General features: G+C 37.4%; 1 protein-coding gene across 2 annotated transcripts in view; it reads left to right on the top strand.

The window, feature by feature from the left end:
- CDK17 (cyclin dependent kinase 17) overlaps positions 1-24,357 on the top strand; it is a 90,091-nt gene extending 65,734 nt beyond the window's left edge. For both annotated transcript variants that reach the window (XM_042026131.1, XM_042026122.1), the window contains 13 exons: positions 7,784-7,909; positions 11,788-11,844; positions 13,807-13,921; positions 14,440-14,534; positions 15,163-15,225; positions 17,913-18,036; positions 18,974-19,094; positions 19,624-19,721; positions 19,978-20,083; positions 20,863-20,905; positions 21,778-21,868; positions 22,099-22,176; positions 22,597-24,357. In XM_042026131.1, coding sequence (XP_041882065.1) covers positions 7,784-7,909; positions 11,788-11,844; positions 13,807-13,921; positions 14,440-14,534; positions 15,163-15,225; positions 17,913-18,036; positions 18,974-19,094; positions 19,624-19,721; positions 19,978-20,083; positions 20,863-20,905; positions 21,778-21,868; positions 22,099-22,176; positions 22,597-22,634 — 1,155 coding nt within the window. In that variant the 3' untranslated portion in view covers positions 22,635-24,357. The remainder of the gene's footprint in view (positions 1-7,783; positions 7,910-11,787; positions 11,845-13,806; positions 13,922-14,439; positions 14,535-15,162; positions 15,226-17,912; positions 18,037-18,973; positions 19,095-19,623; positions 19,722-19,977; positions 20,084-20,862; positions 20,906-21,777; positions 21,869-22,098; positions 22,177-22,596) is intronic.
- The last annotated feature ends 1,707 nt before the right edge of the window (positions 24,358-26,064 follow it).

Raw genomic sequence — 26,064 nt, 5'->3', positions numbered from 1 at the left:
ATGGAATTTAGCAGAATCAACTCTTAAAAGATAAACTAAAATTTAAGGGAGAGGTGACCAGCAAGTTGTCTGTTGCCATATAGTAAGTACATACCTTAAGTAATGGTTGGTCTCAAAATGTAACTCACCAATAAACAGAATAGCCAAAGCAATAAGGATTGGTATATAATGACGTAGCTTGGCAGTATGGTTTGTGTCATCCACTGACAGCTTCCTACTCCTGGGCTCCTAACCTTGTATCAGTGGATAATTACTTCCTTTTTTTGGAAGGGGTAGTTACCAGACTTTCTTACACCCAGCCCATTCTCCTCCAAAACCAATGGGAACATCTGGCCACAGGCAATGAAATACTGGCTTTGGAGATACTCAGCTGTTACATTTGCTAAATGAAACATTTAGTAAGAGTGAACTGAGGCTGATGTTATCCGGGTTTTCCCTTCCTGTTTTTTTTGACAAGAGGCATTAATCTTCCTTCTCTTGCTGCAGTTGCAGTTGTGAGTGTGGTAGCAGTCTGAAATGGCCTGTCAGTTCAAAGATTAGCAGCATTTGTAGCCCAGTAGACACAAGAGAGACTTACTGTTGGAGCAAGAAAGAAGCACTCTGCAAAATGGCACATTTGTTACAGGTTAAAAGTAAAAATAGTCTGGTTTTCGTTTTTGCTTTTTGTAGTGTAGTAAAAATTGGACTTGGGAAGACCTCAGCAAATCCTTCCCTGGGGCAATTTTCTGGTTGTGTATTTTTTGTGGTTAATGATGTTTTTTCTGTTTTGTCAAAAATATTAGTGTTTATTGTCTAAATGTGCTATGTAAGTCAAACACACAATGACTTGAGTTGAGAGAAGACAGCCTAAGAAATGTGAATGTTTCAAGTTGCTTCTTTTTAGAGCAGTTATAACATGTAGAGTTCAAACATTGTCTATCCGGAGTTAGAATCATCTTTATCAACTTCAGTGAAATTAACTGAAGTCTGTAGTGCGTCTTAGTCAAAAAAATTTGTGAGTTAAGGATATCCAGAAGTTTTTTTGTTATAATACTTGATTTAAAGTGGAAAACGTTAACAGTGTTGTTTCCACAAATAAAAATAGGTTTATTCTGTAAAACAATGTACTTTTTTTGACAGGGTTTAAGAGGAGTGAAGATTTACCTGTTGGTCAGGAATAAGGCTTTCTGAGAAGTGGCACTAAATAATATTAAATTAGACAAGTCAGGCAATTATAAAGGGGAATAGCTGGTAAGTTTGTATTATGGAGAGTAGGAGATGAGAAAAGGATAGGTAGCTAAGGAAGAAGTTGACAGAGGTGAAAAACAGAAAGTGGTAACAAAATTCTAGTATTAAAGTCTTGTGAATGGTTTTCTATGAGTGGCAAGTCAAGAAGCTGATGTTTGCAGCAGTATTTTAGGCCATCCAGAAGGGGACCAGAGGTAATGAAATAAAAAAAGTTAGGATTTTTGGGGTTTACTTACATGTGTGAAAAACAGGCCAGGTTTGGGGGCAAGGTGGTTGGTTGTTTTTCATTTAGAAGACAGGTTTGTTTACTTAAAATGTCAAATTCCTCAGCTCTCAGGACCTGCAGGATTTAAGTTGGAATTCCTGCCTCCTTTTCTTGTGTCCAAGTGTAAGTAGTTGGTGGTAGACAGAACTTCCACATCAAGGAACACACTTGGCTGTTAGGCAGATGAAAGAAAAGGCTGGACAAAGTGTAGCTCTTCCTAGAGCATTTGCTGTAGCTGGCATTAGAAATAGATGGTAAAGATAAGCACAAGTTAGAGTAGTTTATCTCCATGAAAAACAAAGTGGTATTAGTGTCACAAGTGCTTACATGTTTATCTGCCATGAAGCAGAGTAGGACAAATGTGAAACTCATTTCAGACAAATTATAAAAATAGATTACATTTCTCTGCCAGTAGTACCAGTAGTAAAGCAAAACTGAGAATAAGCCTTGCATATGAAGATAGAAAATGTGTTTTTAAGTTGTAGAAGGAAAATGCCACAAGCATTCCGGTTCCCCTAACAAATCAAATGGTGCCTAAATATGTTCCCAGAGTATAGCTTGGAACTGGATTAAAAACCAGCTCATTAAGTAACATACAGTTAACCACAGGCATTTGATAATTTAGAGTACTGCATTTATTGAATACTGATATATTTTGTTGCAAGTTGACCTTAAAGATAACTATAAAGGAATTAACTAGAAAATGCTATGAATTGACGAAAGTTTTTTCATAAATTAGACCTCATTTAGAAAAATAAATCTTAAGTGATATACAAGAAAATAATATAGTTTAAATTCTCTAAAAGATTGTTTGTTTTACCTGAAGTACTTTGTTGCCCCCAAAAGCTAGGGTTTTGCATTCCATTAAACCCTTGCTTCTTAAGAGTTACAGAGGAACGTACCCAGATTCCCTCTGAATAGTTGAGGATCTGTGTACACCACTTACACACCTGTTATGTTTAAAAAAGGATATATAAAATAACACAGGGAGTTGCTCCAATTTACTACCTTTAAATATTTAGATTTATAAAGGGATGCAAAATTAGTGTTTAAAAGGGACACTAAACTTTAGTGTTGACAGTCTCAAAGAGCATAGGGAAAATTCAGTCCTGCCATTAATTCTACATGCTTCCTTATTACTTCTTTAAACAGCATTGTAGCAAGGCATTTTATACCTTGGTTTAAGTTGTTCAGTTTTTTCTTTACTATGGGAAATGCTAACAGGTCATTATATTCAGTTGGTCATTGAAATAAGTGTGAGCAAAGTCCTCTGTCCAGAAAGTCTCTCACTGCTTCCCAGGATTCCACAGAGATTTAAGACAATTAGAAATTCTTAAAAATCTGTTTCCTACTGTTGCTGGCCCCTCCAGCCTGGTGTCACACCAAAATAGCAGCAAGCCATGTGGTTTAGAAGAGCGGGTTTTGCTGCTGGTAAATCAGCAATAGCAGGATTGCAGTGGGATGGCTGCAGGGGCAGCATGGGGAGCAGAGATGGCGACTGCATCTAATGAGCAGTCCCAGGCCTCATATACCAAGGCCAGACTCACCCTAAAGGCTGGTCAGCACCAGCAGGGAAACAGGTTGTTTCCCCTGGGCTCAACAGCCAACCCAAACTGGCCAAAGGGCTATTCTGTGCCATCTGGCATGGCATTTGGCAATAAAAGCTGAAGCAGGAGGGAGGAAGGAGGGACATTTGTGGCTATGGCATTTGTCTTCCACTTCTTGAGCCACGTGCGTGCTGAAGCGCAGCTTTCCGGGAAGCACTTGGACACCTGCGTGCTGATAGGAAGCTGTGAATCAGTTCCTTTTCCCATTCTGCTAGGGCACACAGCTTTTGCTTTCCTTATTAAACTGCCATTACCTACACCCACAAGTCTCCTCACCATCCTTCAGTCTTCTCTGCATTTTGTGGGAGCAGAGAGTGAGTGCTCCACTAGGTGAAGGCTTGACTGTTCACCAGGATCAGTCCACAGTGGGGGAGCAAGTGTCCTGCTGCCATCAGATGACCAGGCTGCCCAAGTGTCCGCAGACTGCCCGGCCTTGAACACTTAAGCCTCAAAATTAGTAGGTGTGTGGTAGGTTCTTGCTTTTCTTTTAGCACTATCTCAGTTAAATTAACTGGGATTTTCAACTGTGTCAGACTGATGCAATTTTAGTTTCCAGTTTTTCTATTTAGCCACTATGAAACGTTGTGCTTATTCCTCTCATGCACATCTAATGAATCCCCTTTCATGTTACTGTATAGCATTTAATTATAATTGCTTGCTTTTCCCAAGAGGTAGTTGCTTCAATTATTGCAAAAACTGGGAGGAATTAAGTTGGTACAGACAAACAAGGCATAATAATTTCCTTCTTTCAGATATTTGTGTTTGTAGACTAAATTACTTTCTTCAGTTTTGTCTATTTTAAGCAGTTAGGTAAAGGAAAATTGTAATACAAAGAAGACTTCTTATATATAATTCTATGATCTTTCAAATATTGGTGTCATAAAAGGTTTCTGTCTGGTAGGTAACAATATATGGTTTTAAAACAGAAGTCTTGGCTTGGTTGACATTCTAACATAGCCAAATATGCATGAGTTTTGGAAGTATAGTAGTATAAATCATTAGGAGGAAAAATCTGTAAAATACCTGCTGCAGATTCCATGAAATCATGGTTTTCTCACAGAAAAGAACCTTTCTTCAGCTCAAGAAATTTAAGGTGAATAGATACTGTTTTGATTTTATTTAGAACATGACAAAAATTTAGATTTTCAGCACTTAATAATCCTTTTTTTTTTTTTCTGAGGGGGAAAAGAAGAGCAATTGCCGTCATGTATTGTCTATTACATTACAAATGTGGGGAAGGAAGTGTTACTAACATCATGTATTCCAGTTCTGAAAAAAATGTCTCCTTCTCCCATCAGGTTGTGGTGTGCTGTTCGGGGTTTTTTTAAAGACATTGCAGGGGATGGAGGTGAGGGTTGTTGTTTTATGTAAAAGTAGATTACTGTTTGTGGGGGAGTTACCCAAATTGGAACAGATTTTGGCCTTTGCAGCAGTAAGTACTTACATTCAAACTGTACTACCTACTGTGGAGCAACAAATATAAGTTTACAGATTAAGCTTGGTTTAGAACTGAGAATGTCACGTGAATCTCTGAAGTGAAGTCATGGTGCCTGTTGCAAAAACGGCATAGGCAGAGGTTTTGAGAATGAAGGAATGGGAATTCTGTAATAGAATTACATCTGCCTCCCATTATCATGTTTTCTGCACCAAAAATAATGTTATCTCTAGCCTCCGTGATAGCTGGGCTTCAAAGTAATGGATTCTTTGTACCTGTGTAGAATCTTAGACTTGCTTTGTTTCCTTTGCCCTCCATCTGAAAAGGTGTGTGTTTGGCAGATGCAGTGCACACTTAATGGCATAGTTTTCAAATTGCCGTCACAGCCTAAAGGCTGCCTTTGCTTCCATCTTCCTATATACCCATCAACTTTGTATGCTTGGGAATGCTTCTTGGAGGCTGTGGAGGTGGGTTTCACACATGGAGAGCTTTGGGATACAATCAGGTCAGTATTTCATGAGGCCTTTGAATTGAGGTCCATAACTTCAATATCCCTATAAAAATTTTCTGTTAAAATTCCTATAAACAGACTTGTTGAACAAGCACTGTGGGACAGTGAGAACAGAGCAGTGCAACAGGTTTCTGTGCTGTAAGAGTTAATAGGTAAGAGTAGGAGAAAGCTATTTTGTCACAGAGTTTATAGGATAATGGTGGTATCTCTTGTGTTCAGGAAGTTATATTGAAAAACTCAGCTCACTGATCTTTTCTTCTGGTCTTTTAGTATTTGTCAAATTGTTCTTCAGCCATCAGAAAAAGCAAAAAGCCAGTATATTGGCCCAGTGTTGATCTGGGATTACATTAGGAAGGTGAAGTAGAGATTGATGCTGATCCTTTTCCTGTCATCCCTGTCTTGTTCCAGCAGTTTCGTGGTTTTACTCTGCAGTGAGATGTCAAAGCTACTTTCTTTAAGTCAATGTGGCATGCTCAACTGTTTTGAACAGCTACCAGAATTTTCTGAAGAATGCAGTAAATTATAGGAGAAATAATTTTTTTTTCATAATCTGAAACCCTCTTCAGTAGGAGAGAGGCATTAGCAGAGCCTGGCAGAAAGAAGGAAAATACTGTAGAGGAAAATACCGTTTTACTTCAGGGAATACTTGTAGGTCCTGTTACAATTAGCTCCACCACTCCCAAAAACCACACGGGCAGTTTTACAATTGCTAATGTTTTAAAAAATTTAAAATACACAAGTTGAAAATGAGTTAATAAACTAGAAAGTATGCCAAAATGGAGCCATACTTCTTTTCTTTTAATTTAGCTTCAAAATGTTGGTCAAAGCTGCCATTCTGTGAACAGCACTTTTTTTTGTTTAAAGACAATTAAAAAATTCTATACTAGATGAAAAACAGACACTGATTTTTCCAGTTGTGCAAAGAAGCTCATGTTTGGCAGCAAAGCAGAAGCTAACAGACTTGATGCTCTGTACCTAAGGAGGTGTGAGGAGCAAAAGGAGAACAGGAGGATCAGCTGCCAGAAATTAGAGCTTTGCTGGCCTCTCTCCAAAAATTTCTGCCTGTATCAGGTGGCCATAGTGAATAGCATATGTAAATCATCCTGGAGGGTATATTATCATTTCAATCCTACCTGAGATTCAACTAATTCCCAAATTACATAGGTTTTTTTCAAAGTATATTTCTTTAATTGGTATTTTTTGCTTAGCTTTTGCTCCAGGTATGTATACAGGTCATGCATATACATGGTTCAAATACATTCTCATCACTGAAAGCTTAGCAAGTTGTTCACCAAGATCTCAAGTCCTGAAAAGTCTGATGATCCAGTTCTTTGTCAGCCTAAGCCAATTTGGCTGCTGGCTTCCTGGGCTTGCCCTGCTGTGCCTCTCTTGCCCTGCATTCAGGCTGTGAGCTTGTCTGACCTTACACTGAACCTGTTTGGAGCACAAAGCTGGCAGGAAGCTATGCACTTCTCCTGAGATAGTTTCTTGGTGATTTAGCATGCTGAAATAGTTCAAAGCTGCTGCAAAGACATGAGTAGAAGCACATGGTCAAGCCTGAGGGGAACTGAACTGGGATACAGCTGCCAACATTTGGGTTAGCTCAGGATGCCCAGCTGGAGGTGATAGTTAAGGATAGAATAGGGTACCTTCAAGAAGGGTTTACAGCCCTCAGGTCAGTATTGATTAAATCTGAGGTCTACCAGCAGAAATACAGAGTTGCCTCCTGTGCTGGAGAAAAGTGTGAAAACAGTGATGCTTCCAGAGATGTCCTCTTCAGGGTAGAATCTTTGGGGGTGGATTGTGCACTTGATGTTGAGCATGACTTTCTTTACTTGGATAAACTACCTACACTGAAAAACAATTCCCAGTGTTTCAGAAATTGCTTCCCATTTTTTTGAGTCTGGCTATGTTGTCTTTTTATCTCATGAGATGGTGACTGGCCATTTTAACACAATATTTAATATTTTGGGTTTTTGGCATGTTTGAGATTAAAGCCAAACTAAAATAAAAACAATAAGAATGTACAGTCACCCCAAAAAAATCTTCTTTCCCCCTCCCATTTGGTAAAAGATGAAGCGATCTTATTTCCCTCTTGCCTTCGAAATAATGTATGTTGTTCTTGGAAAAATTTACTGGGGAAAAATAGAATCTGATGCAGAGAGAATGGCTTTTATGTAATGGCATTTTCATTTTCAAAAGATCCTGTAGTAAAGAGTTATAAAAAACCAAATGTAATAATATTTGTAATAGTTGGCTCTAATAATGAAGTGATTCTGTTTTGTGAGACTGGAAAAAATGGACTGAGTTTGTAGCTTTTTGTAGTCAAGAGAAAGAGAGGGTGATATATTTTGAATTCTGGAAATCTCTTCTTATACTAAAGTAACTGCTATATGAAAATAAATGCATCCACAAGTCTCTGAATTCTCAGATTCTGGTGTTCCAGGTCTCTCTAAGTTCAACTAAACTCGATACATTTATCCACAATGTAGTTGTTTGCATTTTAATATTTCATTCCTCTTGTCAGAGTAATAAGTTTGCGCAGGTTTTTTAACCTGTTATATAAGCAAATTGAGGTATTTTAAGAAGAGAATATGTTTTTAAAACAATTTCTCTGAGATTATTTTTCATTGTATAAATATTTAAGCTTTAAATAGTAACACTACAGATGTTAAAGGATGTTTTAGGAAATTCTGAACTCTACTTGTCCCTTCTCTTTTTACCATTATTTGCTGCAGGATTTGAACAAGCGCTTGTCCCTGCCCGCTGACATCAGGATACCTGATGTCTACCTGGAGAAGCTGCAGATTAACAGCCCGCCCTTTGACCAGCCAATGAGTCGGCGTTCTCGTCGAGCATCCCTAGTAAGTGTAATGCACCTGCCTTTCTAGCCAACCTCTCAGGTCTTCAGAATCCATTTAATGCACAGGCCTGTATTCCATAGGTATATTTCAGCTTCATTCGCACTTTGACTTTTTATTCCTGAACATCAGCCTGTACCTGTCAAAATCCAATGAAGAACTTCACATTTTCTTTCATTTTTTTCTGCTAACTTGGTCCGATTGTATTTCTCTCTGAAGGTCTTGTCCTATTGAAATCAGTGGCTAAACTCAACTCCCAAAGTACATACTTAAATCCTTCTGCTTTTTAGAGCAGGGATCTGTTTGAGCAAATAGGCCACACAGTTTTAGGTCAAGGCTGGATCCCCTTGTGATTTAGTAGGAAGGCCCTAAAAGCAGCATAATATGAAGGCAAGTCCTCCTCACTGTTCGTTTTGTGTTTGATAACAATTCTTCCTCAGAATTGTTGTGGAGACAATAGTGGATGTTTTGTGGGGTTTTTTGTTTTCTTTTTTGAAGCACATTTCCTAAAAGAATGAAGGAATAAATCCACATATACCTTTTTAGATTATTGGGTTACTTTAAAAAATAAGTCTTTTCCTTAGAGATGACAGAATGAGGATTCCTATACTGTAATTAAAGTGCTAGAAAACATGGATATTTGTACATATAAATTATGCACATCCCTGGAATAATAAAAAACAAACATTATTGTCTTTATTTTTTTTTAAATTGCTGTGTTTCAGTCATAGTTTCAGCTATCAGTGTTCTTTAGTGTTGCAATCTTAAAGGGTTGCTAGACTGTTACTGACATCCGCAGTAAATTCATTGGTGAGAAATTTGTCACAGAGTAAAACTGAAAAGGTTTAGGAAGTGTACATTGTTGCTTTCTTGATTTAATTACTTATTTGCTGAAAAATAAATATGAAAGTACATGTAATGAAATAGGTTTCACTACAACTGAAACTGTAAAATATCTTTATTTTATTCATTATAAATAATATCTATAACAAAGCACTATTTGAGTTTTATCATGTATTTTTACCCTGAAAGAAAAAAATTAGTGTGCTGGATTAATTAAGCTCTGATCTGCATGCCACCTTCTGCAGGAACAGTATTAAAACCAGAAAATATTTGAGTGAAGCTCTGAAAGTAATGATGATGTATCAGGCTTAAAAACCCGTGCTATAATTTTATAGCTCCTTCACCACTTAGTTGCTACTGTAGCATGGAACTGAGGAACAGACTTCCCCAAACCTCTCTTCAGGTGCTGGCAAGATACCTTTTCAGTAGAACCTTGCCAGTGGAGTTAAGTATTTGGGGGCTGAAGGAATTTTTCCTGTGAATCTGAATCCCCTTGCTCATTTAATGGTGACCCCTGAGAGTAGTTGAAGTTCTCTCTTCTTTACCTCTGAGAAGACTGACAGAAAAACAGTGCCCTCTAATGAATGTGGTGTGTTCCTGGAATCAGCTTCCTGTCACAAGGTTGTTTTGTTTCTCCTTTTTAAATGCTTTCACTTTTATGGGGCTTAAAAGTCCAAAGTGAAACCTACCAGCACTGCTGTGGTATGCAGGCATACATTTGCTATGATTTCAAACTAAGCTTTCAAAAAAAGAAACCCAAGGACTCATTACTCTAAAATTCTTATTGAAAGCCTGCTAGTAGACTTTTACTTACAACAGATGAGTATTGTGCTCTGCTTCAAGGCATGTCTCTTTTCCAGACTTAATAGGAAACACAGGAAAAAGGCTATAAAAAGTACCAGGTGAGGACTTGTTATACTTTAGGTCTGGTGTTCTTCTTTGAAATACAAGAAAAAAATTAATTTTTACAGTAATTGCATTTTGTGTATACATGTGCAGTATTGTATGCACAGTCATTAGAAGTAAAAGACCGTAAATATGGTGCATCAATGTTTCTGTGTAAAGTCAAGATAGATGCATATTGCAGAAAAAGATGAAACAGTTCAAAAATCATTTTGAAGAAAAGATGAAACTGATCTTTGTTTGAGGAATGTAAAACTTAATTTTTCTTAGGAGTGATAAGGAACCGAGACGTAATAAAAAATTTAAACACATTAAAGCAGGTCTTGAAGAATACCTGTCTTCTGTATGTAGGAAATACTGTGTGATTTTTTTGTATTAAAAAGATACTAAGTTTATGAGTCTTAATGAAAAACATTGAGGTTTCTTAGAAATGAAGCTTTTACATTCCAGACTGTCTGGTGACAGCAAGACCAATGGCTATCAGTTCTTCTTTAGTTTCTCCAAGAAACTAAGCAGCCTGTCTCTTTCATTCTAATACCATCTAATACTCACTTCAAGATATGTTTGTTTAAGTAGGTCAAAAGGCACAGTGGAAATATAATATTTATTTTGCTAACATTGTACCTATATCAGTGATATGTTTAAAATCTCACTGGAGTTACAAGGCTAGCAAATACCAACTTCGCTTGTATTTTGAGATAAACAGTTTGTCCTCAACGAGCTCCTAAATATGCGTGATGCTAAAGTCTCTTTACCCAGTTCTAAAACATTTCAGTTCTAACACTAGTTTCATAAAGCAGAATTGCTCTTAATGTTATATTAATGTAATTATACATCCTTTTTTCCCTCCCTAGATATATCAAATATGTTTGCAGACAAGATCTTACCCTCAGTTTAGATGTATTTTCATACATGCGTTCTGAAAACTAAGAATTAATCAAACTTTTCTGACCTTCAGATATTGACAATGACATTATTGTCAAATCTTAATACAGTCAGCAGTATTTATGTTACACTGTGTTACCATGAAAGAGTAAAAAACTTTAATATCCATCAGGTTTTTAGGAGCAAATGAACATGTGGCATGTGGATCTAGGTGCTGAAGACAGCTTAGGTTCAAAGGATTGTTCCTTGGAAAGAAACAGCCAGTGAACAGGCTCTTTTGTCACAATGTGTGTTCAGTTGTCAGTAAAGCATAATCCCATGAAGCCTATAAATTTTGGAGTTTGACAGGGTACAGGCTATATGCATTTTGTAAATTGCTTCAAGATTTTGCATGTTTACATGTTTATTTTCAGCATTCTTTACACTGCAGGAACAATAGAAAGCTTTGGTGTAATTGACAGTTGTCTTAGGAGAAAATAACTGTAAGAGATAACCATGTTAAATATGAGAGTAGCAGTGGATTTGAACAGGAAAAGAGTAATGATCTTAGTGTCTTCAGAAATAAATCTGTTACATAGGCAGGCACATCCTTCTGGCTTGCATTGCGGAGCTAAGTTGGTGACAAAAAAAGAGAAGGTGAATAAGTAGATCCAAGTAAAATACACAAAGATTTGGAGTTAAGAGGTATCAAATGTGAACTGTTGAGACAAAGCTGAAACTTGCAGAGAGTGATGTTTAGGGATTTTCTTGCTAAAGTTTTAGTCCAAAAGATGAGCTGTCAGAATGGGAGAGGAAACTTGGAGCTAAGATCTTGAACATAGCAAACAAATAAGATTACTTTGAAAAAAGAAGCCGCGTATGGTTATGCTGAGCAAGAGAAAGGATGGACTAGTTTGAGATTACTTTTGTGCTTTAAGCTGTAACAACCTCATTAGTAGTAATCAGATCAGAAGAGTGGAGAAGACCTAAGTAGGCGTTAGGTTAAAGTCAGGTTTTGGTCTAAGTGTAACTCAGCTCACAATCCCTGCAGGATACACAGTAGACTGTCCAACAGGCTGAGCACTGGGCTTGGATGCTGGGATGCATTTATATCATAATGTGCTAATTTGTTCTTAAAATACCAGAATCATGCCGTTTTCGTCAAGTATTGTTGGGTAATTTTCATAAATGAAGTTCAGCTTGTTCATTAACTGATGTATAAATGAAGTGTTTGGTTTTAGTGATCAATTTGCCATTTCTTTTCATTGCAGTCAGAAATTGGATTTGGAAAAATGGAAACCTATATCAAGTTAGAAAAGCTTGGAGAGGTATGTATAATTTTCTTTTGGAATGATGACAATGCGCTGTTTAAAATTTTGCCTAAGTGTTAACTGAAATTTTCCATATCCTTCAAAATATCCGTTGAATTTATCTTTTCAGTAAATCGAACACATTCAACGAGTAACAATGTCACAACCACACAAATGTTTATGCAAATATAATAAGCAAAAGGAAAAAAAAAGCAGGAAAACTGTCATAGAGTTGGGGAGGAGCAAAACTCCATTAGCAAATGTGCTGTGATCTTCTTACATAGGTTGGCTTTTTTTGCATAGACAAAATCATTCTGCTGATGATAAGAATAGTTAAGTCTGGTGTCCTCCTGGCATGACTTAGGTGTTGAAACACTCACGATAGACTACAGACCAGTGCTTTTAAGGAACAGGCAGTAGCTATGCATGTTCTGGTAAAGAAGCCTGCACACCTGGGCTGGGCAGCCAGCCAGGTGCTGCCAAGTGAAGTATGTAACACTGGATTTTGTCTATCCTTCTGTGGGGGGTGGCAATGTGGCTTTCCCCCTCCACTCAGCCTCTGACTTCCAGAGAAACAGTGGAATTCAGGGGGGGCCGAGTGTCATTCCTGTCCAGTTTGATTGAGGTTGACCAATGGGATTGAAAATGGGCAAGGAGCACTGAAATGGGATATAGTGAACATTGCAGGAGGAGGCAGGGCTGGTCAGGATCTCTGCTGTGAATATTGCAGTCAGTCCTTCATTTAAAACAATTCAATTTCCTGTTACCAAATCTAAGCCTGCCTGATGCAACTTCAAGCCTATTCCTGTTTGCCTATCTCTTGTTACCTGGGAGAAGAGGCTGACGCCCACCTGGCTACAGCCTCCTTTCAGGCAGCTGTAGAGAGCGATAAGATCCCCCTGAACTTCATTTTGTTCAGGCTAAACACCCCCAGCTTCCTCAGCTGCTTCTCATAGGACTTTGTGCTCCAGACTCTTCACCAGCTCCTTCCCTGGACACTCCAGCACCTCAATGTCGTTCTTGCAGTGAGGGGCCCAGAACTGGATACAGGATTTGAGGTGTTGACTCACAAGTGCTGAGTAGTGGGGGACGGTCACTTCCCTGAAATTGCTGGCCACACTATTGCTGACACAGGCCAGGATGTCATTGCCTTTTGGCCACCTGGCCACATGCTGGCTCATATTCAGCTGCTGTCAGCCAGCACCCCAGGGTCCTTACCTTCTGAGCATCTTTCCAGTCACTCTTCCCCAAGCCCATAGTGCTGCATGGGGTTGTTGTGACCCAAGAGCAGAACCTGGCACTCGGTCTTGTTGAACCTCATAAAATTGTCCTCAGCCCATGGATCCAGCCTGTCCAGATCCCTCTGCAGAGTCTTACAGTATTGTAATGATCTAGGGCAGTTTCTGTACCTTCGTTGCTGCTTCTTGGCATTTGTAGGGATTAGTTTTTCGTACTTGTCAGGATTTTTTGTCTTAATTTAACATGCTTTTAGAGTTTTGAATCTCTTGCTGTCTAAAAATACATAATGATGACAAGAAGCTATCAAAAAGAGTTACATGTTTTCTTTAAGGTTGTGGAAGAGTGTGTCTGCAGCCTTTGGAAACATAACTGCAGCATAGTATAGAGATACCCAAGCTAGGTAACCATAGTCAGAGAGAGGCTTTCAGGAGTGTAAATGATCCCAGCAGTGAACTTAGTGAACTTAATGATACCTGATCTGACTTCTTTGGTAGCTCTGTGGTATTTAGGTTTCCATGTAATTTCCAGAACTGCTAAGCATATACATCCCTTGTGAGTTCAGTCCTGTGCTTAAAAAATATTTCTGTGCTTTTACATATGTCAAAAGAATATAATGTAAAAACTGTTCATATCCAAAATGGAACCGATTAGATCCTCAGACAGAAGTTATGTTTTTTTATTTAACTAGTGTTTTGATGAAGGAACAACTTGTAAAAGTTCCCTTCTTTTTCCATTTTATAGGGTACTTATGCAACAGTTTATAAGGGGAGAAGTAAATTGACAGAGAATCTGGTAGCTCTGAAAGAAATCCGCCTGGAACATGAAGAGGGAGCACCATGCACAGCCATAAGAGAAGGTGGTAACTTTTTTTCTTAATTCTTAGAATTTCAGATACTTCTAGATTTCTTTTTGACCAAATCACCATCAGTACTTGGAAATATATAGGCTACATAGGACATTAGTGAAATTGCTATTACTATTGATGAGGAAAATTATAGTCCAGACATATTCAGAGTTTTGTTTCAAATTTATTTTCCTTATGGGGGGTGATTGTGATCTCAAATGCAGTGGGTGATTTAATACTGAATTAGACTGCTGTTAGTAAGTAACTTTCAGGTACTCAGAATACATTTTACAAAATTCCTTCTGTCTGAAATGTATAGGAAATACTTACAAGCTTGTTACTCAAGTGGGTGTTTGGTGTTTTGATTAAATACCTTTCTTATTAACTTGATCTGTATGAGTATTATGTTCTTAAAAATAGCTTTTTTATTAAAAAAACTCACATAGTTTATATGTGTGAATTTAACTAGAAATTGCATTTACTCCTCATGTGTTTTGCACTATTATTGTTCTTCCTATTCTCTCTTGCAGTGTCATTATTAAAAGATCTGAAACATGCAAATATTGTTACATTGCATGATATTGTGCACACAGACAAGTCTTTGACTCTTGTTTTTGAATACCTGGTAAGTGCTTAAACAATTAGTGAGCTTTACATTTTATTTATTGTTTCTAAGAAACAGAAGCACAACAGAATTCTGTACTTTTTTTAAAAATACTGGGACTATTCGAATTTTCTCCTGCATCTACAGTCCTTCAGCTAAAAATGAGAAAAGTGTATTCAGTTCTTAAATTGCTGTAAATTAGTAAATACTGTTGTGATCATTTCAGAGTTTCATTAATAGCAGATAGTGGTGGTCTGCCTGAGCAAACTGTCTACTTGTCCAAAATCATTAACTGTATAAAATGGTAATCACACTATAGTTCCAATGATATTTTTCTGTTGTGACATAGCTGACTTTCAATGTAATTGGAGAATATACCAATTCTATAAAATACTGTGCCACACATAGATGGAGGAGAAGGCAACAGCAAATAATGTTGCCTGAGACAGTACAGCTTGCTGGAAAATGGGTCTTTCTATCCTCTGGAAAGCCAGGGGTATTTGTGTCCAGGCTTTTGGGTTTTTTATCATTTAATACCTTTTGCAGAAATCTCATTTTTCTGATAATCATTTCAGTTCCAACGATAAGTAATGTTCATGTAATTTGTTGCCCATAATTTTACTGAACCGTGATGATGGTGTTTTAATAGGACAAGGACCTGAAGCAGTACATGGATGACTGTGGTAACATCATGAGTATGCACAATGTAAAGGTGAGTGGTTTTAGTGACAGTGACTGCCTTCCAGCTTTGTCCTAAGAATTTCAGAGAGCTAAATAATCAGGAGCTATATAGTTTAGTTTCTTTAAAAATAAAATAAAGAAATTTAACTTCCTTTTTAGCCTGACTTAGCTACATTTGACACCGGATGGTATCTTTTTGTTTTAAGCATTTAAAACATTGAAAAGAGATTATATAACTTCTTATGTTTTCATTCTCTTTGAAGTTACATATCTAAAATTTTAAAATTCCTTAAAAATAATACATTCTTAACTCCTTTGACTTCTTCTTGTCCTCCCATTATTTTATACTCATTGACTAAGTCTGTAGTTTGGTATATCCTCAAATTTATATATGGACATTGAGGAAAATGTAGCCTCAATCATGAATGTGTTTTTGGGTGCCACTGCCTACCACACAAGTAAGAAATTAAAAATATATATTTAAGAATTAGTGATTTTCATCTTTCTGTTAGTAAGAAAATGGAAATAATTTTCCTTAAGGCCTAATTTGCTTTTTCTTTTAGCTATGCTTGTGGCCAGGTCAAGTGACTCAGTTTCCAATCTGGCCTGCTGAAACTAACTCTGGGTCGAGTGTTATTTCTCTTGTAAGAAGCAGGCTTTTATTTGGAAAACTGGCATAACTCGTTGTACTCTTTAATACTTAGGGCTTTAGAAGAGACCAAACGGAGTACAGTACTGTTGTGAAATGATTTGGTACTCAGGCTAGATATTGGTTACTGTTTGGTGAGCTTTCCCTTTCATTCCGTTGCCAAGTATCTTTAGGGAAAGACATCTGCCCATAACCTACTTTGTTGGTTCCTCTGAGAGTCTGCAAAGGGAAATTCTTTAATCTGTTTCTACTTCAGAGAGACAACCAAAAATCATAATTATGCTTGTGTTTTTAATTATCTGCAAGTTATTAAGCAGTGCTTTAAGCTTAAAAAAAAAATGCTGAAAAGCTGTGAGTGAGAACCTGACTCTTACAGTAAGTGTAGTTAGAGAACAAGCCAGAATCTGCTTGTGGTAATCTGAGCTAAGCAGAGGAACTGTTTTTCCTTGTTTGCCTATGGTTTAAGCTGTGCTCCAAGAGAAAATTTAAATGGTCAATACCTTTGGCACTGGGAAACCAGAACAGCTGCTTAGCTGTGGTAGCTCTAGGTGCTTACCTTTTAATAACTGTGGGGGTTTGAGTCATCATTAACATTTGAGAGACCTCCCTGTCATCACTTCCCTCACATTCCTTGGCTAATTTTAGGTTTTTGTGTTTTGACAAAATGAAGGTATGTGTGATCTCTGCAGGTATTAGTGTTTTAACCAAAATTTTGAGCTAATACATGGCGTCCTGTGCATTTCCAAAAGGATCCCTGCTAACTGTGGTGAAGCTTCACAATTTCTGTAGAGCAATCTGCTTTGGATTCTTGACTAATCCTTGCAGTCCCAGTGTACACTACGGAAGGCCGTTGATTTCTATTGAAGTCCTGCTAATAAAGCTTGGGGACTGATTACCCCTGCAACATTATGGGCATGAGTAGATGGAACAAGACTTGTTGCTTCTCATTCTGCTCTTCAGAAAAGAAAGCAAAGAGAAATCAATCCCAGTTCCTGTTTTTCTAGCACAGATGAATCCCATGTCAGCAGACTGAGAACAGATGGATGTAACTACACCTGCTGTGTATTTGTCCAGTTTATGAAAAAGAATTTGGTGGTGTCACTTGGTGCAAAAATAAACCAATATGTTAGAACATGGTCATGTAAAAACATTCTAGTGTTTTTCCTCAGAGGTCCTGTTACATGATGAATTTGTCACATTGTTTTCTGCAATGCTCTGTATTTTTTCATTGTACATTTGATTACCTGTGCTGAGGACTGCTGCGTGGTAAATGCCAGCAGTGGCTACCCAAAAGTCCTATGTTCAAGATCAGACCCTTTATACATACAGAAACTGCAGAGTATTTGCAGCAATACATGAAACTTGCTTGGCTGCCCACTGCTAAACCTTTCTTCGCCCCATACTACTTTTATATCTATGTATGTGCCGGATTGATATGCATGACTGAAGTTGTTGCTTGGCTTGCTATTCCAAAGGATTAAAATAAACCTGTGTGTGTCAAGGTGAGGGGATGAATGTAAATACCAGAGGCAGTTGGGCTGTTTTAATAATCCTCATTTACCCATTTATCCATCTTCCCTAAGCTTGTGAATCTATGTGTATTTTTCCAGTAGCCTGCCAAGACATTCTTTATGTAGTTTAGCACAGTTGGATAGAAACGCTGCTGAGCTGCATTTTCAGAAGAGACTCTGCGGCAGAAGGGAACTTGAGTATATAGTCAGAGACAGTTATCTTTAAAGACATTAGTGTGGGGAAGAGAAGTGGTAAATGCTTACTTTAAAAATAAACAGCCCTGTGTTCCTCTTCAGTTAAACCGAACAAATTGCTCTTAAAGTCTTTGTTGTAAAGTACGGTGTTAAAGCAGTGCATTAGCATAAAAGGATTTTAAATCTTTGAACAATAATGATGATGTCCAGAATTTGCTCATAAGGAGAATAATTCACTTTTTGAGAAGTAATTTTGTCCTACTTTCAGTACTTAACTCTCCAGTGCCCAAATGGGCTGTTCTAGTCATGTAATCTGTAGATTAACATTGTTTGTCTAATTTATATGAATGTTCTCTTTTGTAGCTATTTTTATATCAGATTCTTCGTGGTTTGGCATACTGTCATAGGAGAAAGGTGTTGCATCGAGATTTGAAGCCGCAAAATCTACTAATTAATGAGAAAGGAGAACTGAAGCTTGCAGACTTCGGTATGGCCTGAAATTACTCTGTAATAACTTTCTTTTTGTCTCAGCAAAGGAAACTAATTTTGCCTTATAAAGGAGAAATGAGTACCTTGGGTCTGTAGTGAATTTGGCTGTTCTCAAATGGAAAATGAAAGTCAGTCTTTTACAGGGTATAATCAGAGTCTCTATAGGTAATACTGTCACTCGACTTGCAATTTGAAAGTAGTCTTAAGCTTCCTGTGAAATTGATACTTAGTCAAATCCCTAAGGTGGAGCTCACATTGCTTCTTCTAACACCCCACAGTCACTCTAAAGCAGGGTAACCATGACAGGAGAGAGGAAGGGCTTGTTCATGTGCTAAATTGTCAGGTGTTATGCTGTCAGTGATACACCAAATTCCTTGGGATTTACAGAAGAGTGGGGCATTCACATTTTCCTGTTTCCTCCTGTGTCTGGAAGATCCTTTGAAAGTTGTGCTCTGTGCCTCTGATTTTACCCCGTCTGTGTGAATGGAAGTTGCTCAGAAGATTGCATCTAACATGATAGACCTGAATTTTATTAAAGATATTGCTGACAAATTGACAGTGTTAGGATGGAAAACCCCTGCTGATCCAACACTTATTTGGTCTGTTTCCATCATTTAGTTATTTGTTTGCCTTCTGCCTTTTGCAGTGTAGTTTTCCAGAAACAGTGTAGAAGGTTTTTGCAGCAAGGAGTTGTCGTATTGATCTAATGCTATACCAATTTAATGGAATTTACGTGCTTAAAAATGCTGACCATGAGATTGCCATAAATACCAAAAGGTAATCACAAGTTGTAGAAATCTATTTATTAGGGCCTTAAATAACATTAAGAGACAATATTTAGCAAGTATAATAAGGTCTTTAAAATAGTTTTTCAGTTTCATACAAAAAGGATTTCAGCAAGCTGTACATGACTCTTCATTTCCCTTTTTATCAAGGATTGGCTAGAGCAAAGTCTGTTCCTACAAAGACCTATTCCAATGAAGTTGTCACATTATGGTACAGACCACCTGATGTTCTCCTTGGATCTTCAGAGTATTCAACTCAAATTGACATGTGGTTTGTATAGCTTTGTCTAATTTAAATTTTTGTTCTGAGTCAAGTTGAAAAAATGTCAACTTTGCTGTTAAATAGTAACATTCAAATACTCAACCTTTGAATTTTTATAGGCTGCAACTGAGTTGGATTTTTAGGGAAAGGACTGTTAGACTGGGAAGATGCTATTATTCCTCTCTGAAAATGCAGAGTACTTTTTTATTGCTCAGAGTAAGCAAGCATTAGGCCCACAGTATTAGGGAAAAAAACAGCTGCCTTTTCCTAATGACAGGGTAACATGGTATTTTACCATGAACTTTAATAAAATCGATTAACGCAACATGTGAAGGAAGAGGATGTAATGTAGCTATGACACAAGTTTTGTTTAGACTTTGACAGCTCTTCTGTTGCTACACATCTGTCTAAATATTTTAATAGCAGGACGTGGCTAACAACCAATCATTTGTTTTAATTGAAGAGAAATCCCAGAAGCCTTTATGAGCTGAAATTACAGGGTTATTGCTGCTTTATCTTTTTCTCTGTCTTTATAAAGGGGCGTCGGATGCATATTTTTTGAAATGGCATCAGGAAGGCCTCTTTTTCCTGGTTCAACTGTTGAAGATGAACTGCACTTAATTTTCAGACTTCTTGGTAAATGGATACTTTTAGCGATGTTAATGTTAATGCACCGTGTTTGTATGAGAACTGTAGAACAGTATTATATATTGCATTGTAATCAAGGTTATGAAAAATGATTCAGCTGAGTGTACAGCTGAGGGTGCACAATATGGGCTTATTGAATGATTTTTTGCCTTTCTCCTTTAAATTACAGGATTAAATGCTTTTTTATGTCAATGTTGTTTGTTTCCATTTTTTAAGTTGAATTTGTTACTGCTTCTAAATGCAGGAACTCCATGTCAAGAAACATGGCCAGGCATTTCTTCCAGTGATGAATTTAGAAACTACAACTTTCCTAAGTATAAACCACAACCTCTCATCAACCATGCACCAAGGTACTTTGTGTTTTATTAATAGAATATATGCATCCCTGTGGCTTTGCATATTCCTAAGTGGGAATGCATTTCCAAGTACAATCTGCTACTGAATAGTGTAAAACTATTCATCAGTTGTGTAACTGTGGGCAGATGATAATGCAGAGCAGAACCTGGTACTGTGCGATTGCTTTCTCTAATACCATTGTAGGTACCACAGCTCCTTAATGACCTATGGAACAATAAACTCTGATTAATGATATCTCCATAGTAGGAGAATTCACACAGCATTTCCCAAAAAACACTACTTCTCTTCTGGTTATATACTAGGCCTAGGCCATTTGTTAAAATGGCCAGGTTTCCTGTAATCATTTTAAAACCATAATGATGAAGTTGAAGGGTCTGTGCAGTTATTATAAATAAACTTAATAACAAAGACATTTGTTGGTGACTTTGAAGAAGAAGGTCTAACATTGTGTCCCTCTAGTAAATGAGTATTATTAAGCTTAAAAGAAATAATTTAAAAAATTCAAATAAATGATCCATGTCAAGCTAGTAAAAGACAATCCAAACTAAGGATTTGTGTGTCCCCAGTGTTTTCCAAATAGTCTTGTTCCTCGATATTAGGACTCATGTATTCACATTAACATGAATAAGTGTAGTTTGGATGAAAGCATTTCCATGTTTAGATATAATTTTCAGGTTTGATATCATTTAATGAAGTCAGCTCCTCTGCAGTTTTACTTTAATAAATACAATTCCATAACTGTTTTAATTTTTTAAAATATTTTTCTTTTTAGGCTAGACACGGAAGGAATTGAATTGATAGCGAAGTTCCTTCAAGTAAGATGTGCTTTGTGGCTTTACTTTATAAAAGTGCAAGTTTCAAGTTTTAATATATTATATACAAAAGGTATTAGAAGCCAGAGTATTTAGATCTATCTTAAAGTGGAATGTGCTGCTGAGTCTGTTGTGGGTGAAAGATGTGGGAAGAAGCCAGTCTAGTGTGAGAATTAAAGAACTGATGCTTGTTTTTTTTTTTTTCCCCCAGAACCGATTTCTTCTCTTACTACCTTTTGTAAAAATAGAATTATTCTATTAGCCCTGAAAAAACTAAATCTCTTGTGAAATACGGTATTAAACCAAAACTTTTATCTAAAAATGCTAGATTTCTTTAATGATAAGCTGAGTTTAGTACTAAAGAAGGAGTTCCTAAGGTGTAATATTACTCCTTGATGTTGCAACTGTATTCAAAAGCTGAAGTGGTATGTGGGTTTTATCTTTGAATCTGTATAAAAAAGGAGCTGGAAGCAAGATGGAAGGCCAACTCCTGCATCTTTGAGTAGATGCAGCACTGTAACTTGCTTGTATGCAGCTTTTAAATGTCTGCAGCCTTGTCCAAAATTGCACAGATGCCAAGCAGGAGACATCTAATCATTGTGCCATCTATAAATAAAGAGTAGGTGTAGTTTTGACCTGCATCCATTTGCAGAAGTTGTTTTTACTATTTTAGTGATCTTGTTACATGTTGGCAGTACTGATTCTGATACAACGTTAGATTGTCATGTATGAAATGAAAGAAATGAAAAATAATTGTCCTAGTGAATTATGGGAAATATTGAGCAAATAGAACTCTTTCTCCCTTTGATGAAATCACTTGATGCAAAGAGATTTTTAATGGAAGCCAACACACTTGTATACTTTTATATTAATAGTATGAATCAAAGAAGAGAATTTCAGCAGAAGAGGCCATGAAACATGCATACTTCAGAAGTCTTGGAACAAGAATACACACTCTGCCTGAAAGTAAGAGGAGTAGAAAAGTAGCAGACTGTTGTTAAGATAGTGCATTAAAACTAAGTACATGGTGTAAGGAAAAGCTCTCTAATCTATTAAAGAAGTCTGATATCTAGAGACTTATATATTTGTGAATTGAAAACATTTTTTATCTAAACTATATAATTAAGAATACAATTTTGATCAATAAAACATAGTTTTACATTTGTATATGAATTAATTTCTTTGTTACATTTCAGGTGTTTCAATATTCAGTCTAAAAGAGATTCAATTGCAAAAAGATCCTGGCTTTAGAAATTCCACTTACCCAGAGACCGGTATGGAAAGCTTTATTTTTTCTCATGCTTGCTAAAAGAATGCTGTGCCAGAGGCATTCGGAATTGAAAATGCTTTGTTAAATTGGTTTGTGTGAATATAGTGTCACAAAAATCCAGAATGATTTACTGAGATTCCTGTAGAGACATATAAGCTAAGTGCACAGAAAGATGTGAGTTTTACAAGGGATGGTCAGGGACTGCGAAGGTGAGAACTTTTCGGAGTTCCAAACCAGTACCGTGTGGGGGTGAACGGTGGCAAAGTGAAAAACCAATGCAGTGAGCGCCGTTAAAAGAAAGATGCTGATGTTGGGTGAAGCACAAGGGGAGTTGCCTTGAAGTAGGACAAAGATCTTGGTAATAACTTAATACTCTGTTGTGCAAGTGCTTCGGTTTCTTACCATGGTCCGTGTTGTGTTGCAGGACATGGGAAGAACAGAAGGCAGAGCATGCTTTTCTAAAGGGGGCAGTGCAGAGTCAAGGCCAAGCCTATCCTGTCGGTCAAGGACTCGGATCCGAAGGCAGTGCTTTTTCTTGGTGGACTTGGAATCGCAGTTTGTCTACACTGTCCTCTTAACAGTGGAGTCTTTTTATTTCCAACCTGCAAATTATGTTTTTATATTTGTTGTCACAGTGTGACAATTTTTTGTACAGTTGGTTTTAAGGTCTCCTCTGCCACTAGAGCCAGTAGGTTACAGCTGTTGATGTAACTGTAGCTGCAATTTTTGTGCAGGACTGAGAAACACAGTGCATTATTTATTGCGGAATCATTGCTGCTAAATAACTACTGTCTGTATAGTTAACACAACAGTTCCATGCCTGAAGAAGTTGCAATGGCTTTTAATATGTGAATGCATCTGTTTCTCTTGATAAAATGTTCTACTGCTGCAGGGCTTTTTTGTATTTCTTAAACTGCAGTGTTTCCTGGAATGTAAACATAGCTTTGCTTGGCTATAGGTGAGCCATCTTTAATGCTCTAAGTTCTTGGCACTTAATTCCTTATTTAACATTGGAAGTATGTGTTGAAATAGTTGAAAAATTATAATGCATATTATATTTTTGAAAAGCACATGGTGTGAAGGTTGATTCAAACAAGTGAAAAGTAACTATGATTTGCTCTCAGATCCTGTTAGTTATTGATGAATTAGAGCATGGAGGCTGGACATTTTGTCAGGCTTACTCCAGCATAACATATTTGCACATTATTGTGCATATGGGGCCTGCAGAAACAATAACTTTTTTACCTTGTTTTTAACTTAGAAATACAAATAGTAAAAAGACAATTCGTAGATGTTGGACCCTGGCTTACTTCTTATTACAGAGGAACAGGACAACTAATTACACAAACATGGGAATAATGTCACACTTTTCCCACCTTGTTGGTCTCCCATTTGTGCATTATTCACTTGAAATCAACTGGAAAGATGCAAGTTTGTACTTGAGAAGAACTCACTATGCTAACAGAGCTTTTACAATGGGAACGTAGAGAGTTTTTCAGATCTTAGATGTTACCTGTTTTCCAGAGATAGTAAACATATTACTACTACGCTTATGCATCTCAGTGAGTATCATAAGTACACCCTTGGTGATGGTTACAGTATTTTTAAGCATTTGTGTTCACCTTTATGAACCTATTTGTTTAGTGCATCTTAAAGAGACTGTAAATCTTTATTGGTATATTTTGAAATGGTCATGTAAATCTTTGGCTGGTATACCATGAAAATAGTCATAGGTAACTTAATTTTTCCTGACATTCACTGTAAAACGTTCAGGGGTCCTACCATTTCTGTTCAGGAAATCTCGTAGTTTATTGTTATTTAACAGTATTAAGTGAATTTTTGTATATTTCATTTTAACTTTATTTGTGAATAGTGATTGTGGCATGTTTGGGGGTGTTTTATTAATATTTCATTGATACTAGTAAATTTGAATTGGGATTTTTTTTTTTTATTTTATTTTCTGGAAGAGAGAAATTCATGTGTAACGGTGACTATTGGACCACTACTGCTTTTCAGCATTTGTAAACCGGTTTTACGTTAAATCTTGTAGACCTAACAAACTGCTGTTATTTCTAACTGACCGACCTGTATTAATATTGTACTTTTGAAAGTATAAATATTATGTGGAATTCTTTGGTTTTGTTTTGAAATTTATAATAACAAAAGCCCTGTGTTGTTAAAAATACAGACTAAGTGAACTTGCGGTTCTTGGGGCATTGTTGGCAGCGTTTAGCAAGGTCCGTGTGTTGTGGGAGCCCCCAGGGTCACCTTTGGCTGCTCCTTTAGTTCCTTCAGTGCAGTGGCAGTGAAAGTGATGTGACTCATCCGTGACTGAGGCTGCTCGGGACCTTCTCAGTAGCGTGGTCCAGAGTGTCACTGCTGGTGAGCCAGCCCCGCGTGTCACACGGCCTGGGAGCATGACACGAGCCTCGGACACAGGCGCGGGGCTCCCCTGATCCCAGCGTGAGCACTACATGTGTGGCAGAGGCACAGTTGGCACTGATGACAAACCTTGTCCTGAAATAGTTATTATATATTTTTTTATAGTTGCTATGGATCTGATCTAGATTTTATACCAATTAACTTTGTAGGAAATACATTGTAGATGTGACAGTGTTGAAGAAAGAAGTATCAGAAAAACATCTCCTTTTTTTACAGAAGTAGTGAAGGTAGACTAAATGTTCACTGTGGATAAATGTGGGATTTAGCATTTCTAGAACAGTAATACTTCATAGGTCATAAAAGAACAGGTAATAATGTGACACTAATTAGTAAAGGACTTAAAGGTTTACCTGGTAAAATGAAGTGCATTAATAAACTTAGAAAGGGATCAGCCGGAGCTAACAAAAGGATGTTCCATTTTAAGTAGGAATTCAGCTTTTTTGTTACAGATGAAAAGATCTTCCATAAAATTAAAGCAGTCTGTTTATAAAGAAATTTTTTCTAAGGACCTACAAGTGAATCTGTGTTCTTTGTTAGGAGGTAGCTTTAAAGAACATATTTAAGAAACTTGGCATCTGTGGTCAAGCCAGTTTGGGGCTTTTAAAAATTGTCTATTACTGAAATTCCTGCATCAGCAGAGACAGTTCTGTGGCAGTTGCCTCTTTGGGGCAGTAGTCAGCAAGTCTGAAGTTGCTGGGCATCTCTGACATCCTTTCTATGGAATTCGGTGCTCTGCCTCCTGTCTGGCAGAGTCAGGTACTACGGACTTGGTTTCACTGTCCCCAAGAACTGTAGGAGTGTTGGCCTTTTTGAGAGAAGACCTCAAGTGTGGCAAAAACCAAGCAGAGAGTCGGTGAAAGTGGATGGCTTTCAGTGTTTGGTATGACCACCTTTGCTTGACGATGAGCAATCCGTTAATGAGAAATGGCCTGCAAGTCGTGGCTGATTTTAAGTAGTTATTTTTAGATGATACCTGATGTGTCCCACCTAGCCCAGGGTAGGGATGGCAAGGTGTGGGTGTAGGTGTGTGTCAGAGTCAGGTGGGCTGGAAGCCAGGACAGAGGCAAGTGCTGGTGATGTGGTTGCATTCACGTGCAGGTGAAGGTTGAAGGGGAGAGGGTGGGTGGAGGATGGGAATTGACAGGACAGGGTTGGGAGAGGAGAGGGGCAAACCAACAGCTCAGCAATGCTCTAGTGGAATGTGCATCTCAACATGGCTGTGTTATTTTTGTGCTGCTTTACCACAGCATTCAGTAGCCAGAGTGTATCCCTGAATTGGGCAATAAAAGTTAAAATAAACAATTATTAAAGAATCAACATACTTTGTATTTGCAAATCATTTGAAAAACTGCAAGGTAGCGTTCTTGGGGCTGCTTGCTTGTTGTTTGTGCATGAGTTTTTCAATGCAATAAAGGTACATGGTTTCTGTTCAGCAATGTTAAAATGGAAT

The sequence above is a fragment of the Corvus kubaryi genome, unplaced genomic scaffold (assembly GCF_017639235.1).
Source record: "Corvus kubaryi isolate FWS band 111438036 unplaced genomic scaffold, C.kubaryi_AGA036_p1.0 129, whole genome shotgun sequence".
NCBI lineage: Eukaryota > Metazoa > Chordata > Aves > Passeriformes > Corvidae > Corvus > Corvus kubaryi.
This window is presented reverse-complemented; position numbering and strand designations above follow the sequence as displayed.